The following is an 18,772-nucleotide window of genomic DNA, read 5'->3' on the forward strand; positions in this document are numbered from 1 at the left end:
GACCCTTCATTCTCTGAACAACATGGAAGAGACATCAAGAGGTGCCGCCTCAAGTCCTTCAAAATACCTGTCGCTTGCCTTTGCCTTCGAGTACCGAATTCGCGTTCATGTTTTTTTTTTTTTTTTTGTCTGAGCCTGCCAACAAGCGCTCTTTGAAAACAATGTCCGCGGCGACCAATTAATCATAATTTCTCACTTTCGAAAGCACCGATAAAAAGCGTGCCTCCAGCCAGCCTCTATGTCAGCCGGGGCACAGAAAAAAGCAAAAATAAGAAACACCACTGGCAAAGAGCGCCGGCTTTGCGCGCACAGACGCACGACCATCCCCCCTCGTCCTCACTCTCCTTCTCCCGCTCCGCTTGCACGTGCGGCTGCCTGTAGCACGCGCTGCCGAGCGAGCGAGCTGCGCAGACTCCGCAGACAGCCGCGTGCAGCGCGGGCGCGGATGCGCGTAGGTTTTGTAGTTCCTCTCCGCTCCGCTGGAAACCGAGCGCTGGCGTCGCGGAGCAAACTCCAGCTTTGGTTCCCTATGGAGATGACGTCGAAAGTATATAAGCACGTGGCGTCATGTGGTAGGGGGAACAAAAGATGGTTTGGTTTGTGGGGTTTAATGTCCCAAAACGACTCAAGCCACGAGAGATGCCGTAGTGGAGGAGTCCGGAAATTTCGACCACCTGGGCTTCATTGACGTTCACTGATATTGCATGGCACATGTGCGCTTTGCTTGCTGCTGCAGCCGAGATTCGACCCCACATCCTTGAACACGGTAGTTCAGCGCCCTAACCACTGCACCAACATGCCGGGCGAAGACAAAACAGTAGCTTGAAGGAAGCATCGCTGACAATCGCTGCAGGTTGGCTGTCCCTTCTGTCCTATGGCATGGCAAAGTAGGTCCCAGCTGCATCACCACCTGTTCTCAGGACCAGTGTCTTCCGCAATTGCCTGCAATGCACAAGCGTTCTCCTATTGCTGACACTACCAATCACGTGAAATGCACAGGTGTTCTCCCAATGCTGTTCTTCGGATGCTAATGCTAATACTGACAAATCCTCTACCAAAGTCATCTATGCTAACACAACTTCAACGCAGACTCCTCACGCCAACACCAACTCCGAAGCATTCTCCTCAAGACAGTAATCTCAAACACTGTGGGCAGAACTATGTATGCCCTCGTAGCATTCTAGACTGTTAATACTTGCTTGAATTTTCATTGCAAGTTTGGCGTTTCATTGTTCGTTGTTGTCAAGTGTGTATGAAATGCATGCTTGCGCCATCATAGAATCTTGCTTAACCCTTCGATCTGCCTGAGTGGCCTCTGTTGAGATTTGTGAGCTTTTTCTGGAATAAACCGAAGCACTGACCACTATTTACTACTTAGTCATTACAATAAAACTTCCATTCAGCCCCCGCCCCCCTTCAACTGGTGCAATTAGGGGTGTTGCTCTTCAATTTTCTCAATCAATTCTGCCAAGGCTAAGTTATGGCAAGGTATTCAAGGGAACCAAATCTTCCAGTGCATTGGCAACACCAATGCTAAAAGCTTCCGAAGCATAAAGCAATTACAGCCCATTTCCATAGTTAATCAAATGCAGAGTAGGTGTGTAGCACTGCTTGCGTCGCAGTACCAGACAGCCCTGCTTCATTCTTAGTAACTCCTATCAAAAGCGTGGCACAGCCGTGTCCTGAGCTCTCTTCACTCTATGTGCAGTGGTTCTTATCACCAAGCAGCCTTGTGAGCGACTTAAAGTCAAGGACGAGGGAGCGCCGCACATGCTAGTCTGCTGTCCGTGAAGGCTGAGGAGTGACTGATGCTAGGGGTAGAAAGTCCGAATTTGCAGGTGTGCGAACGACACACGGCTACTCAGTCCAGTCTAACGCGCTTGTACAGTATTGCCTGGTGATGGCTGAAACTATAAAGGGTGGCTGATCCTGGCCCTGATGGGGCTAGGACAGGTAGGTCACCGCCGCTTGCGGCGAGGGCTAGCCTGCCACTAAATTTTTACCTGTTTTAGGCCATCATTGCACCCGCTACCGCTTCAGCGGTGGACGATGGTTGTTGCGGCACGCGTCTTTCTCTCCCTCTTCTTTTCTTTCCTTCTCTACTTTCTCTCTTCTGTCCGCACGAGGCAGCGGAGGTGGCTCAGCTACAGAGCCAGTAGCAGACCCGTGCGTTTTCTTGTCCTTCTTCCTACAGCCACAACAACAACAACAAACTATGATGGCTATAGCCATGAAGCCACTCCGCGTCCTCATAGGCTAAGACGCATGACGCAGCGCAATATCACCTAGACTTGCGGCATTGCCAGTTTCCTTAGCGTCTCAAGCTCACGGATGAATAAAGAGGGAGCATTCATCAAACCACCACCAGCTAAATCCGTGATTGTGGCCAGAAGCATGCTACGCATTAAAAATGTCTACTAGAAAAGTTGTTATAGATTTCAACAAAATATTTGAAACTTTTATTTTCTGGTCAAAAGGACTTCACTGTGCATAAATGTTGCATCCGATAATGTAAATACATTATTTACATATGATAAAATCTTCCCTGGACAGAAATTAATAACATACATTTGAGACAATTTACAGTGCAGCACATATACAGGTGCGTCCGATAGATAAATAATGGTTTACATGCAGTGACCTGTACAAAGGTTGCCAAAAGGCACAGCCATGAAGGCACCACTCAATTATGGTGTATCTTGTCGAGAAACTTGTTGACGTCCATGCTTTTCAAATACTCCTGAAAATGGGCAAGAAAAAGAGTGTCAACTGATGAACCTAAGAAAATGTGTGCCTAACTGAAAACAAGTGTTTGCTTACCTCACTTTTTGCCTTTTTTGCTCCCTCTGTATTCTGTAAGAAAAGAAGAGTGTCAGTCATTTCAACTGCTGTGACCACAAGTACACACTGCTGAAACACAGATACCCACTGCTTAAACACAGATATTGAGTGATTCAGTCCATGACATGTTTTGTTTATGTTGGTTGTTATATAAAGAACACGCATGAGTCAGTGTGACAGCTTTCCAAATTTGGTGGTCCATCAGCAAACTTTCAGCAAACATGTCGGCAATATTTTCATACCTTAATTCATGCATTAGTGCTCGAAAATGTCAACTTATTCAGCTTACTTTTTTTAGTACTCAAAAGAAAGGCCTCAAACTTTCTTAGATACCTCACATGAAGATTTCCTTAGGTTGCTTTAGTATCCATACGAAGTTTAAAGAATATTCAAACACCCAAGAATTTGAGAGTGCTTGTCAAGGCCGCAAAGGAAAGTGGTTATAAAGAGTTCCAGCGCAAACACAGTTTCCCCCTTTAAACACAATGCAAAAGGAGCAACGTTCTCAGTAACCAATTAATCCACCAATTTTGATGACATCTGCTGCATATGAAAAAAAAAAAGATAGAAATTAGTCACTGGCAAAAGCAGAATTTCAGTCTAAGGTTCCATTATTTTTTTAAACAAATGGTCAGAAACTATTAACATGCAAAATCTGAATTTCCCTTTCAACGTAGCTGCTGCTGAGATATCCACATTCTGTAAACTGCAGTGATATGCAAAAGTTTCAAGCTAGCAAAAGTGACGTTTTAATTTCTGGCTGCAACATCTGTCCATTAATTGCAAGAACCTTATTGATAAAAAAAAAGCTTTTACAATGTAAGGCTAGCCTTGTAATATAAAATGTTTTTAATGCTTATGCCAACAGCTGACCAAATGTCAATATCTGTTTCTTACACTGTCACAGAATGTAAACGTGACTTCAAGAGGTTCACAGTTTGCAATGTCTGGTTGAAGTTACAAAGTATGAGGGCAGGAACTGCGCTTAACTGATCCCCAGACAGTTTAGTTCAAGCACTATACCGGGTGCACAAGGTATTTCAGAACACTATTCCCTAAAGGTGGGTTCAGACGGGAGGACCGCAGCGTGGATGATCCGCATGCGTCATCGCTACCCGCTCCCCACATGACGCCCACGTCACTGCTCTGAGCGACGGCAAGAGAGCGGCGCGGCCGTCCGGGCAGACCGAGCATCCGCCGCGAACCGAGATTGTTTTTGCTCTTTTTTCTTTATCGCTGTTACCTCCGCATTGCTACGCCCGCGCTTTTCGTCTCGTATTCTGTTCGAGCGGCGTAGTGTTTGTTGTGCATGCGCTGCGTCGTTCACCCTGTGTTCGCTGCAGTGCATCATTTTTTGTGTTTGTGCTTGTGGATGTGCCAGAGTTGTAGCTTTACTCAGTTTCTAGTGCTTATTATGGATGAAGTACTGAAAAAAGCACTCAGTAATGAAGCGACAGTCACTTTTTTAGCGCTCGTTGAGAGCTGCCCACCGATATAGAATATTGACGATGCTTGCAATAAAGAACGCTTGCAATAAATGAACGCTTTTTCGCTTCCTCGTCGTCCTCGCACACTTCACGTAGAACAGCCAGAGCAGCGAGACGATTTCGCTCGGCGTCCATGTTGAAACTCGGTAGAAAGGTTTTCGGCAGCACGCCACCACCGATGGGGAGGAGGGTACACGCGGATGGTCTGCTGGCTTCGTGTGAATGCTCACGGCCGGATCGACGCGCGGACGCGTGGTCACATGGCACCAGATCCGTGCTGATGCGCGCGGACCATCTGCGCTCCGGTCCTTTCGTCTGAACCCACCTTAACACTACAGACACCAGTAGTCTCACCAAATCTACCTAGATGTGCAACTTCTTGTATATTGACAACTCATCATTCATACTGCACATTTTGTCCCGAGATGGAAGTGTACAAGTTGACGCAGGAAATGAAAGGCTATGCAGTCCTCGTCGCCCTGGTCGCACACCACAGCGACTTGGAAATTACCACCATTCTGCACGTAGCCAAGTCCTTCGTTTGCAAAGTGCGGAGAATTGATGCACTTTGGCGGTGACATGGTATATGTGACGAAAAAGAATTAATCGCAGGCAGCAGTCAGATGTTGCCAGAACACGTGAATTTCTCTAGTGGCTGCAGGTCTCAGAATCGACTGTCAGGCTCGCAGTGTACGAGGACTTGAGGTATCAATCATTTGTCATGAGGAGAGGGCAACTCATGTCTCATAAAACTCAGAAATGTCTGCTCTGGTCCAAGCACTTTCTAAGCAAGCCTCAAAAGCCTCAAAAGCCCAAAATTCTGCTTCTTTTTTTCAGACCAAAAAAACTGAACATGACCAAAAAGTTAACAGCCGTAATGACAGGTGGCCTTGATGACGTGCCTGTAGTGAGGCACACAAGGTTTCCATCATCTATTAACATGTTCGTTAGCAGTGAGGGTGACGTTACGCCACCAGACTTTTTTGCAGATGCAGCTGGTTTGTGGGGCTTAACATCCAAAAACAACTCAGGCTATGAGAGACGGCGTATTGGAGAGCTCGGAAATTTTGACCACCTGGGCTTCTTTAACGTGCACTAACATTTCACAGCACATGAGCGCCTTGCTTTTCGCCTCCGTCAAAAAGCAGCCACCGTGGCCCGAGATTTGATCCCGTATCCTTAGACACAGCAGTCGAGTGCCCTAACCACTGCACCGCTGCGGCGGAGCGCAGATGCAGTAGACTGCATTAATGATGCTGCATACATGAAGGTGCTTGGAACCATTGTAAAGCCATAAATAGAGACTGTTTCAAAAGGACAACCTTATGTCTTTCAGTAAAATTGGACGACCCGCCGCACACTGCCTGCGTCGATCAGGAGTGGCTGGTTGACTACTTCCTCAACTACGTCACTCCAAACTTGTGGCCTTTTAGTTCTACAGATTTACAGCCCCTTCGGCTACTATGTCCGATGTGTCCTTGAGAGGGAGACCATCAGGCAGCCAGCCACACTACACAAAAGACTCGCTGAAGGCTGCCAGTGCTGACTCGATGGCCAACATACACATTCGAGCATGCAGTCATTTCCGAAGCCAAATGTATCAATTATTGGGACTCTTAAGCTGGGGACACTTAAGCTCTGCTTCTAAAAGCATGATGTGATAACACAGGCTGTCAGCCTAAATATAAAGCTTCACTTTAACCAAGCCATATGAGCATGTCTGCATGGCCTAGGAGTAACGTGTCAGATCTGAAGCCATTTTGAACGACTTAACTAGTGCGGGTAATAACGCGAACACCATAGGCTACATAATGATGAAGCTATTGTACACAAAGCATTCGCATTCCCCTAGGGCATCTCATGAAGACAAGGATTTACTACCAACTGCCATGAAAGGCTCAGCTGCAGTCAGTGATATTGCATCCTCGAACACGTGGCTCAGCAAGGAGCATATGACCGTACTAAAGAACTTGAAAAGTGCCATGATGATAGGGTCCACACTGAAGGAGCAAAAGAGTGCAGTGAATTTTTTTTTAGAAATATATACACCACTTTTTTTTTTTTACTTTATATTTCAGGCTGCAGTGAGAGAAGCCATTTACTACGAACACCAGTCACAATGAATGCAATCTACGAGATCCTCAGGTTTGTTCGTTACAAGTGGCCTTGACTGTATTCAACTTACACTTTTTAAACCTGCAAAAACACAACATGGCAGTTTCCGGTTCAAATCCTATCTCTCACAGTGGCTCAACAGCTATGGCATTTGGCTGTCCAGCACGAAGTTTAGCGGCTGAATCTTGTTTTCAGTGGCTGCATTTTAACAAATGTGAAATCCCAACACACTGTGTCGGAGTTCCAGGGTTCGATACCCACTGCCAGCAGCTGCATTTCAATGGAGGCAAAAGAGAAGAGGCGTCCATATGTCTCCATGTGGCATGTTAAAGATTCCCAGGTGGTCTAAATTACTCCATAGTCCTCCACTACGGCTCCTCTTTCTCTCTTTCCACTTTCACTCCCACCTTTCTCCCTTTTACCCCACCGGGGTGGCGCAGTGGTTACGGCGCTCGACTACTGTTCCCAAGGACGCGGGATCGAATCCCGGCATCGGCAGCCACTTTTCGATGGAGGTGAAAAGCAAGGCGCCCATGTGCTGTGCGATGTCCGTGCACGTTAAAGAACTCTAGGTGGTCGAAGTCCTCCACTACGGCGTCTCTCATAGCCTGAGTCGCTTTAGGACGTTAAACCCCACAAACCAACCCAAACCAAACATTCTTCCCTTTCTCTACACACGGCTCAGGTGTCCACAGAAACAAGTGTGACAGATACTGCGTCTTTCCTTTTCTGTGAGCCAATTATTATTAGTAACATACTTGCAATGTCCATCCCCGCAAAAGAAAACAACAATCTGACAAGCATAACTTATTTCAGTGCCTTCCACTGAAGCAAACTGTTCCTTGTCCCTCACTTGTTTTCTCCTAAAGCCATTCTCACACAACACAGTTCAAGTCTTCAGTGTGAAGGAGACTCTCATTTCCATTCCTTTCTTCAGAATTGCCCTACTGAATCCAGCAAAGGGGTAGTTAAGCAAATCAATCAAAGAGCTTGGAGCAGAAGGGTTCCAAAAATTTGTTATTCAATCGGGAATGCGGAAATTAGAATGGATCAATGTGAAAGTCACTGAATCAGAGTACAAGATGAAAAACAAAATTAGGTGGCTACTTGAAAAGTGCAAATATTAATTTACACTAGCCAAAGCAACACTGTTAGCTGACGAAGTATAATTGCCTTTCTTGCTAATAATGCAGTAAGACAAAAACAGGCCAAGAAGTAAAAAACCAAAGGGAAATGCATGCCCTGCAAAACAAATCACGCGTTTTGCATCCTGTGAGTGTGGAGTAAAATACGTGATTTTCTCAAGTATGCATCGTGGCATGCACACTTCAGACAAGCTATCCTATCCAGGTACGCCCTTCAAGGCCAGACCGGAATCGTCAAATGGCGAGTACTATCAAGTATGGCATGGAATGTGGTGTTTAACATCCTTGGAGGCGGCCAGGATAACTTAGGCCACTGGCAATCCTTAGTGTGCACTTACTTTATGCAGCACATGGGTGCCTTTTTTGCGTTTCGCCTCCACTGGAATGCCGCCACCATGGCTGGGTTCAAAACAAAGTGCTCCAGCTCAGAAGCCATGCACCTACTCTTACTAAACCACTGCAGCTGTCGCATCTAATTAATACATGTGAGCTGCAAAATGTAAAGGACAGTATGCAGTCCAGAGAGAAGCTCGCTCTGTCAGGAGGATGCCCCATAACAAGTAGCAGGAAAGCTTTTTTTCTTTGTTAGTTGTGTGTGTGCTGCTTTGTGCAATAAATGGTTAGCTGCAAGCCAGAATTCATTCTACGGCTGGGTTCAAAACCAAGTGCTCCAGCTCGTAAGCCATGCACCTAATCTTACTAAACCACTGCAGCTGTCGCATCTAATTAATACATGCGAGCTGCAAAATGTAAACGACAGTATGCACTCCAGAGAGAAGCTCGCTCTGTCAGGAGGATGCCCCATAACAAATAGCAGGAAAACTTTTTTTCTTTGTTACTTGTGTGTGTGCTGCCTTGTGCAATAAATGCTTAGCTGCAAGCCAGAATTCATTTTATGGTATTTTCCAGTGCTTAAAACTCACCTTTGTATAAGAATCACTCCTCATACTTAGAGGCTTTGAACAAAAAATATGGTGTATAGGATGCACAACCTTGTAAAAGACGCACCTTAATTTAGGTTAGGGCAATAAGACTTGACTATATACATGCTTGCGCGACCATCACGAAACAATTCGTGCCTGAAAGAAAACATGTTACGCGCAAATGATAGTAAAAAAAAAAAAAAAAAGACACGACACTCATTCCTGAAAATACTCTTGCACAGTAGAGCAGGGACACTTCATGATCACTCAAATCCTTATGAAAGGCTTTATCTTCGAACATGCTATAAAAAAAAAAAAATTTGCCGATTTTTCCCGGCAGTGCTAAGGCATCCTCTTCGCACTCATAATCACTGCACTGGTCGTCGATATACTCGGACGCTTGGATGCATGCAGCAAAGCACATGCAGGAAGTGGAAAACACATAAGCAGTAGAGACCAAACAATGTTGTAAATTGCAACTGAAACAGGGAGCAGGCTTCCCCGGCTTGTCTTAGCAATGTGAAAAGGACGAGGAGCGTGGATGTCGCCATATTTTGACACTTTATATTATTAATGCTGTAGGTGCCCTTGAGCCCTCATACTTGTGAATAAAGACTTATAAAGTCTTGTGTGAGACGGCCGTAGGTATTGTAATCACAGAAGCCGCTAGTGCCAGCATTTCACCAATGAACATTGCATAAAAAAAAGAACAAAAAAGAGCAATGCACATAAGACGCACCGTTGTATAGAGCACACTACCAAAATTCTGTGAAAAAGCCATGTGTTATACACTGAAAAATATGGTATTAAACTTGTCATTCTGCCTCACACTGGTAGAATGAGAGGAAAAAGATGGCTACATAGTATAAAAAAGAACTGACGCCCAGACGTAGACAAGTCTTTTTGTAAAAAAACATTGGCTTGGCTTGCGAACTGAGGCTCCCTCTCAACCCTTGTTCAGTTCTTTTTCATACTGTGCCTCACTTTGAGCTAGACACAAATAAAAATAAAAAAATAAAATCAAGTTTTAGCAAATCAAAACTTCTTGTAGTCAGGGGCAACTAGTAAAACACACACAGAGGCACACAAATACACAGGCACACCTCTGCTATCCAAATGAGGCAAGTAACATCTTGTAATACTTTCACTTACATGGGGCTTGGCTTTCCTCTTTTTCGTCTCTGAATCCAGGCCAGAACTGGCCTCTGTGTTGCTTCTCAGAGCACGATTCATGGCTCCCGTCAGACTAGTCCGAATTGTCTCTAATGTCTCGGCAAGATTATCGCTGGGGGCCCCATCCAAGCCCTCATCAGCACTGCCCTGTGCACGTTTGCCGGAGTGAGTGCCAGAACCACCAAAGTCCAGCGCTCGGACATGACTTGTAGATATTGCGCGCCTGGTGGCGACAGTGACAAGCGACTTCAGTCGGGGGCTCTTCTCGTTGGACGCTGCACCACTGGAAACTGAGCACGTCAGAGTATGCTCCGGAGTTCGTGGCTTGGAGGTTGTAGATGACTGCACAACAGCACTATAGCTTTGGCTTTCCACTTGTGTAGACACTGAGTGTCCCGGCCGGGCACGTTTTATAATTTCTTGGGTTTGCTTAGCACTTTTTAAGCGATTACTCATTTCACGGCTGTACTGCACTTCTTCGATGCCTGAAACAAGAACAAAAAAAAAAAAACAGCTTAGCTTTGTTTGATTCTTCTTTTTTGCAACAACAGAAGTGGATGCTAGCTTCACAAATTACTTTTTGCAACTCGTACAATGCAGGCGCAGATGTAAACAAATAATTTTGTATATAAGCCAGCACAACATTGGGTGCTGATTCTATAGAAATGCACCTCCACGATCAAATTGCCTTGAAGTTGGCAAAAATTTAATGCGCGTTTTCTTTGAATTTTTTATGTCTTATAAAAGCTTTTATCGGATCCCACCTAACATTCTATCAAGGCAATAGCCATCTGCTTGGCCCACTCCTACTTGCTTTTTCGAAGCTCACTAGAGTTACATGAATCATTTATCCCCCTGCCTGTATGGCCACGTATGCAGTTTATGGGTGTTATTTATATTATTGCAATAGAAGTGAACCTAAATTTCAAACCAGGATGACTCCGCAGTGCAGACACAAAACTTTTGAGCCCAAGTCTGGTGTGAAATCCCTAGAATGCATTTATGCACTAAAAAGCCTTACTGTAACTATTTGCTGAAGGTAACGAAGCAACTCCTACACAGTATTAAAGAAGGCTGCCTTACACGTCGATGACAGCAACTTCTGTGAAAGCATTCAGCAAAAATACATAAAACAGTGCCAATAAAAACCACTTTCATTGTCCAGTGCTGCCAATATGCGAGATGATGTTGCTGCTTCTAAGTACAATGAGTGACCTTAAAGCATTTGTTTACACTACTGCACTGTAAGAATGCCATGCCTATTATGCTAAACTGTCCCTTTAGACCTACCAAACACTGCTACAGATGAAAGCTTTTTGATTGAATGGCGGACCATACCTAAGCTTTCACTCTATACCAATAACTGACGTAAGCAAGAGCTAGCATCAGTCTTGCTGCGCAGCTCCTGGCAGCTGACAGGGTGGCTAGACATAATGATAGAAATTCATTCTAGTATTTTGACTTCACAGCTGACACTCACTGTTTACTGTTAGGTGAGCACACTACGCTTCCTCTTCACTTAGGCAGAAAAAGAAATGAGCAGGACGAATAGCAATGAATACTTGAAGGAAATACCTAAGCAAACACCATAATAGCCTAATTTTTCAAGCCAAAAATCTTGCCGTCACAGGCGTAGGTGAGCACACTACGCTTCCTCTTCACTTAGGCAGAAAAAGAAATGAGCAGGACGAATACCAATGGATACTTGAAGGAAATACCTAAGCAAACACCATAATAGCCTAATTTTTCAAGCCAAAAAACTTGCCGTCACAGGCTCTACTCTCAGTAAGCCTACTGCTAGACTGTTGCAGCTCATTCCCATCAATGCTGCTTTGACTCATATCCATTGTTTCTGCAGCACTCCTTTCTAGGCACTCTGCCTTCTCCAAAGCTATAAGTACACTCCTACTATTCGATATCTCTCAATGTTGCTCTAAAATTTAACCATCTTCAGAGCTTCATTCCACTGCTCCTGCACTCCACTTCGGCTACTCATGCCTGCACTCCCTGTTCTTACCGGGCCCCATTCTCGGGTTGCCATGCATGACTACTGCCTCGTCGCCTCTTTCTGCCACCTCTGCACAGAGCATAACACTGACAAAAGAGCCCACGACAGAAGCACTCCGGCCAGCACACTGAAAACAACCATGTTGTTCTTCCAAGTGGCTCCAAGCTGCCACAGCCCACCTTAATATGCAGCAGGGTTTTGGCCTTGATAAGAATACAGCAGATTTCAGACTAACAGGGTTCTTGCTGCACAAGAACGGCACCACCCTTGTGTTAAAAATTTTGCGCCATACTGAAGATGCATGCTCACTGGAGGTGCTGCCTCTCATGGGTCTTACAAGAAGTGTTAACAGAGTTGCTCATGCTACCTTCTCGCGGAAAGAAAGAGAATCGACTTTGATCTTCACCGTTCCATACGGTTTACTACAATTACACTTCTCATGGTTTCATTTTAATAATATTAATATTAACCTTCATATGCACTCAAGAGTTGCCCCAGAAGGCGAACGAGGCAAAGACAGAAAGGCCTGTACACTGATTTGTCTGCTGGTCGGAATATTGCTGGATCTCAGTGGAGATGTGCGTAGTTGATTATATTATCGTTTTGGCCCCCTCTCACTCTCTTGCACAAGCCTGTGTAAGTTAATCTTCTATCTCTACTGGTAATGAATTTAGTTTGTTTATTTCCTATGCTCATAAGATATAACTACTCGCCTGGTATAGTCACAGTATTACTTTCCAGACAGGGTGCCTCAGATCTATTCCCAATGCATATGCACCCAGCGAATGTGCCATGTGTGAGCTAGCGTGGCTTGGCATCCCAAGAAGAGAGCAGACTCACTTTTTGTACGTGTAAAATGCAACAAGGCACTTAATATGGATGGGAACACTCAGTTTGCAGGAAGAGACAAATTTATTCGCTATTTCTATAAAAATGTCAAGAATTACTTCTGCATATTAATCACCAAGAGGAATGCAAGTTAGCAGACAGAAAGAAGTATGTTTGCCATACATAACTACAGAATAATCATTTGCTGAATGCTCAAGCTTTGTTCTCTTTCATATTGAGCGACCCAGTACATAAAGCCATGCTTGAAGAACAACGATACTGTTAAAAACTATTATTTTTGCACATTTCAGTAAAACAGTCATTAGAATATTGTCCCTGATTTTTTTTTTCTTTACTTCCCTACTTTACTTACTCAATTTTTCAAAATATGAAAAAAATATGACCCTGTAGAAATGTTTTGTTTTTTCAATTGCCAACCATATCGAAAAAAGCAACCATATCAAAACAGTAGCAGTTAGCATAAATCCATGATACTGAATACACCTACTCCATGAAGTCAATAAAATTTGCACACATGCACAATAAATTTCAATGCATATTCAAAACACCATTTTTGCTGACGACCAATCATCACAATTTGTTTTCTTTCTTTAATTACAATTGTTCCTTTTCTTATTTGATAGAAAGCTGAATGAGCCCACAATAAAAGAGGCCCTGCATGATCGGGCCTGTGTTGGGCATTTTATTTTTTCGAATTAATTTTTAGCCTGAAATACATCACAAGAGTAGAAATGATCGGAACACAGTGCGTAATGTGCCACCATTCACTCTAGCAGCCTGCTAAACCAAGAGCCTAGCATTCCTGTTTGCGAGCACCTGCTTATAGGTTTCCCTCGCTTTGACAGGTACGAGTTTCAATACCTAAATATCTTATCTATTAGAAAAAAAGCAGCAGGAAGCGTGCTCCCACTGAACATTTACACTTGAAATGCCAAATCCTGCACACTGTGTTCATCCCTAACTCAAATGTCAATTCGCTTAAATTTCCACCTCAGTCAAATAAGACAGACAAAGGAGACATTCTTACGCTTGAAAGCAGCTGGAGGTGAGGGCTGCGTAGGGAGGGGCCCCCTAGGCTGCAGTAAGGGAAGCCGCTTCTTGGCTATTGGCTTGTTGGCGGTCTGCGATGCAATTCTCACAGTACCATCACTGGACAACACCAACTGGCCCGTGGCAGAAGTTGACATTGCACCTGACATCACAAAACTGATGGGGTTCAGTGAAGGCACTGTGCTGAACACCATGTTTGGGTAGATGATGTTGGAAACAACTGGTGACCCGGGGCTGGCGGGCAGCGGAGATGTTGTGAGTGCCCGCAGTTCCTGCGTCATGCCATTGCTGGTACACACCATGACCTGGCCATTTTCCGGCATAATGACAACGCGGTTTTGGGCCTCAGCTGCTCCAGATGGCGGTGGTGGCACTGCAACAACACTGACATGGGACGGAAACAAAAAAAAGAAAAGACTACTGTGAGACATCCTTACCAATGCCAGAATGTCAGCAGAAAAAAAAAAGAAGTCAACGAAAGGAAGAGCTGTTACTGTTTGAAAGCACTAAGAACTCAAAATGTGCCACAAGAGTAAATTTCAAGTTAAGCTAGCATGCTGGCCATGCAGGTGAGGAAGGTCATATGCATTCCAAATCAAAGCTTATATGAGCAATGCACAGGTGTTCAAAATATGCAAAGCTGCCAAGCCTCTAAATTGATGGAAATATTCAATAACTCGTAATAGCTGCTAAAAAAATGGCATCAAGCAACTGCTTAGCATTTTGACGGGCTAAATGAAGATGAAGCTGACAGTGGTGCCGGACAGAGCACTCATCCGTAGCCTTCTGAGCACTCATCCGCAGCACTCATCAGGATCCTTTAAATCTTCCCATTGTAACATAATAATCACGTCTCTATCTTCGGCTGGTCACTTTACAAAACAGTATGGCAGAATATGGCTTGACTGTCACATATGATTTTAATTGCATAATATTTAAAAATGCAACTCGCTAAATAAAGTACACTTCTACATTGACACTTTCGCTTCATATAAAAGGTTGATTAGGATATCCTGGCTAAAGACCTGAGCAGCTCTTCTTTTCTAATGGTCGCAGAACTTTGTCCCCATTTGCATTTTCCTTATCACAGAATAAACCTCTCAACAGAATCACAATCGGTCCATCGATGTTGATCGAATATTTAGGGGAATCCCCCAAGATGGAGCAGATTTGTAATACCACTGATGCTATTGCAGCAATAAAAAAAGTAACGACAAGCTATCCTGCACTCCTTTTTTTAATCTTTTCTAATGCTTCATCTCCTTGCATTACTGCCCTGGCAGTGGCAACGTTCTTGCTTTTACACTGTGTTCCCTAGCCGCAACACGCTCACATGTACACCACAGCGGAGCTCTATATGCTTCCTCCCCTCCTCCAGACCTTAGACCCTGTGACACTGCAGCCACATTGAAATGCAAACAGCGAGGCACGTGGAAAAAGGTCCCCCTCAGGCAGTCTGCCTGTTATAATCACAGATAGGTGCATTCATCCAGTGTGCAATAGTTTCACTTTTCTTTTACGTTCACTCTCTCATTTTAACACTGTAGCGCCACATTCATTCTTTCCAGAGACAGTGAGCACCTCACGCTTATCTCGCTGGCCTACAGCGCTCTCATTTTGCTTCTGTCAATGTGCTCGCTTCATCACGTGGGCCACAAACACTGCTGGCAGCGACACCATGCTGTGCAAGTCACAATCTCTGGAAAGAATGAAGTGCTCGAGAGATACAACCCCCAGTTTATGCCTGTTACTAATTCAAAACAACCGATATTGCTTGAAGAAGTGAATCCAACAAATATGCAGATATAACACAGCTAATGCAGATAGGACAGTGCTGTGTCCATGCTCAGCATATTCGTTTACACCATTCTTAATGCAAACAGTGCTTCAAGATTACACAAGCAGAATTTCACTCGTACATCATATATGTAAAACCAGCCAAGCAAACTGTTCGAACCTGAAGGCAACTTTGGCCACCTGATGTGAAAGTAGGCCTATCAGCTCTATCCAAAGTTACTGATCCAAAAAAAGCCTTTGGATATGTACATTACTATATCAATTGATTTCAATCTTACTGGTGACTAATTTCGTCCAACCAGTTGTTTTCAAAATAATGCATGAAGCTAACCAAGAGGTTATTAAGATGTGTACTGTGGAGCCCGGGGGTTCTGCGAACTCCCACTAGACTGTCGCGCTCCTATTGTTATGTGCGGACCATGCGCAGTTCCTAGTTCTCTTAAACCTGTTCTAGAGAGTTAGCTTTTATTATTCTCAGTTTCGTGCCGTCAGCGTAGGCATCGTCTCCAGCACAGACTTTTGGGCATCGCACGAAGATGCTGTGCGCGCCAGCTTTTTTGGCCTGCCTGGCCAACTTGCCAATTCGGTGTGCCAAGTTGCTCCATCCTTAAACTTGGAAGCATGCTAAGTTGCTCTGTCAGTTATATGTATGTTTAGAACGTGGCAAACAAGGCATAAAGAGGGAACGACACACATTGGTGGCTGTTGGCGTTCCTTGCTGCCAAGGAGTCCGAGAACCCCTGAGCTAACCGATACCTTGGAACATAAACTAGGCTGGTTAAATATTACCTTTCAGCTGTAGAAATGGTCGTGCACTGCCACAACAAAACAAAGCTTTACTCAGCCAAAGGTAACAAGCGCATACTGTGCTAAAGCATGCACAGGTTGTTGGACAGCGGTTTGATGTTATATGCTCAAGATCAAATAATACAGTATGACGATCTTACATGCAGACTCAATCAAAATATTGCAACTTCTTTCACTAGTACATAAAACACATGTAACAGTGCCAGATCAAAGAATACAGTATGATGATCTTACATGCAGACTCGATCAAAATATTGCAACTTCTTTCACTGGTATATAAAACACATGTAACAGTGCCAGCAAAAAAAGCAAGCTTCATAACAAAGCCATCACGGAGGGGTTAATGTGCCATGCAAAAAGAGTTCATTCCACGGCATGTTATAAACTAAACATTATGTCATTGCTAATGATAAACAGGCGGCAACATAAAGTTCAAAGTGAACATAAAAAAGAACGCCTTTCCAAACCATACGGTCATCAACACTACAGCAGCGCCTAGCCCGTGAAGTAGCATCAATGCGTGACAAACGTGACACAGACCTCTCTGTTTGGCACAGCGCTCTTCGACGCTCCGGTGAAAGGACCGAGTCGATCACGTCTTCCAATGTTGTGCAGTGCTTTGGCTGGGGGCTTTCACCGGGCTGTGGTGGGTCAGGAATGGAGATACAGGTCACCGTTTCTCCATTCTCCGTTGCTTTCGAAACTATCTGCACTGTGTGCTTGAGAGGCGACAGCACAACTTTTGGCAGCATGACTGCCGACTCTTTTACAAATGACTTCAGGGGCACACTCACAGGCACCCTGAATGTGCCATCATGGGTCACTCTTAGAGGTGACCTCGGGATTGGCAGTGGAGGCAAAGGTAGTTTCAGAGGGGACTGTTTTGGAGGAGACTGGTTCGTCAAATTATCTGCAGGTGAAGCACTGGTATTACTATTCTTCCGAGGAGACTGGTTGATCAAATGCACTGCAGGTGAAGTTCTAGAATTAGTCTTGTTTACTGGAGCAACCTTAGCTGTCTGTGGCGGTGTCCTCGGTTTTGCTTGGGTGGTTACCGTGGTCCGACACTGGGTATTCTCCCTACTTGTAGACGGACCTGATGAGGGAGGAGGTGGGGGAGACAGAGGAGGAGGAGGAGGAGGCGCTGGTGGAGGAGAACGAGGGAGAGGAGGTTGCTGGGCGTGTTTCTGGGCGTGCTTGGTTTGCGCACTCAGCCTGAGCGAACGTCTCGGTGGAGTTGTCGGCAGCGATTGGCGAGGTGACTCAAACAGACACATCAACTGCGGCGTTGTGGGCTGAGAGACAGGCCGCCGGGACTGGCATGGTGTCCTAGGACTGGTATTTTCTTTTTGCTGTCGCAGTTTGGAGCAACTCTTCGAAGGTGTGACGAGGACTCCGTGAACCTCGTTTGTTGTGTCCAGCCTCTCTGTAAAAACAAGCCCTGCACTGAACTAGCAAAAGGCTACAGGTGCTCTTTTTTTTTTTTAGATTCCACTGCCGAAACATTGGTCCAAGATATGACAAAAGCCTGTGTCCTACCAATAAAACTAAGCTCACTTTGCATCTTTGTCGTCAAGATAATGGCTTATACATTCACCTCCTCTGCATGCGTGAGGAACATGTAGTTACCACTCATTAGCAAGCTTTAGATACAGGGGCCCATATTAACACAAAGCAAGTCACCACTATGCATGTACAGGTCTGGAAGAGTCCTGCAGGTATATAGCTTACGTTAAACCAAAATGACTATTGAAGAAATAATATGCATAGCCACAGCTAAAACAGCACTAAGCAAAACATGGTGGCTTGCATGAAGTAAGGGCTCCTTGCTCCAACATTAATTCGTCATTACTGCAACATAGTGCCCCAGATTCAGTACAACTGGATGGTGCATTAAATTTTGACTCTGGCTAAGTTGTCAGCAGCACCAAGTTCAAACGAGCGATAAGACACTGCAGATTCAAAACTTCTACCGCTAACTGTCATACTGAACATGCACAGTTCAGTAGCCATCAAGAATATGCATGCTCACTGCCCGATTGCTAATTAGAATACTTATGTCACGAGTAAAGTGGCCTACCACATATCTGGGCAAGGGCTTCCTCAAAGACAGGGTCATTCTCGGTTTTGTTCAAGATCTCCTTTATCAGAGAGTCCGGCATGGAGGAATCCTGGAATGCAATGTGTGCATGATGACACAAAACCACACCAGTGAAGTGCAAGGATGTTAAAATATGGAATAAGAAAAAAAAAAAAAAAGTCACACTGTCAACCAAAAATGTATTGAAGCCAGATACATCGAATTGATGCTCACAATGAGCAGCCAGAACATCCTCTTGAAAATCCCATCCCAATTATAGCCCTACTTCTCACGTCTGTCACACATTGACTAGAACATTCTATATTGAAAGAAGAACTGCAATCCCTTTTCACACACAAACATGAGTTGGCTGTGCACCCTTGGTCATCTGCGATCAGTGTTAGCGCTACAACAAAGTGTGATGAAGTAAACGTGGGGTGTGCCTGAGGGTAGCCTTCATTCTCTAGTACTCATTTTTGATGCTGCTAGCATTCGTC

The 18,772-nt window shown here is 44.7% G+C and overlaps 1 protein-coding gene across 2 annotated transcripts in view; it reads right to left on the reverse strand.

Moving 5' to 3' along the window:
* Positions 1–2,436: 2,436 nt before the first annotated feature.
* LOC146208583 (uncharacterized) overlaps positions 2,437–18,772 on the reverse strand; it is a 32,397-nt gene continuing 16,061 nt past the window's right edge. For both annotated transcript variants that reach the window (XM_084595116.1, XM_084595107.1), the window contains exons 11-16: positions 18,276–18,366; positions 16,736–17,621; positions 13,569–13,975; positions 9,664–10,169; positions 2,821–2,853; positions 2,437–2,740 (exon numbers count right to left, since the gene is read on the reverse strand). In XM_084595116.1, coding sequence (XP_084451242.1) covers positions 2,684–2,740; positions 2,821–2,853; positions 9,664–10,169; positions 13,569–13,975; positions 16,736–17,621; positions 18,276–18,366 — 1,980 coding nt within the window. In that variant the 3' untranslated portion in view covers positions 2,437–2,683. The remainder of the gene's footprint in view (positions 2,741–2,820; positions 2,854–9,663; positions 10,170–13,568; positions 13,976–16,735; positions 17,622–18,275; positions 18,367–18,772) is intronic.

This window comes from Amblyomma maculatum, chromosome 1 (assembly GCF_055883805.1).
Source record: "Amblyomma maculatum isolate TAMU_Amacu chromosome 1, ASM5588380v1, whole genome shotgun sequence".
Classification (NCBI taxonomy): Eukaryota; Metazoa; Arthropoda; class Arachnida; order Ixodida; family Ixodidae; genus Amblyomma; species Amblyomma maculatum.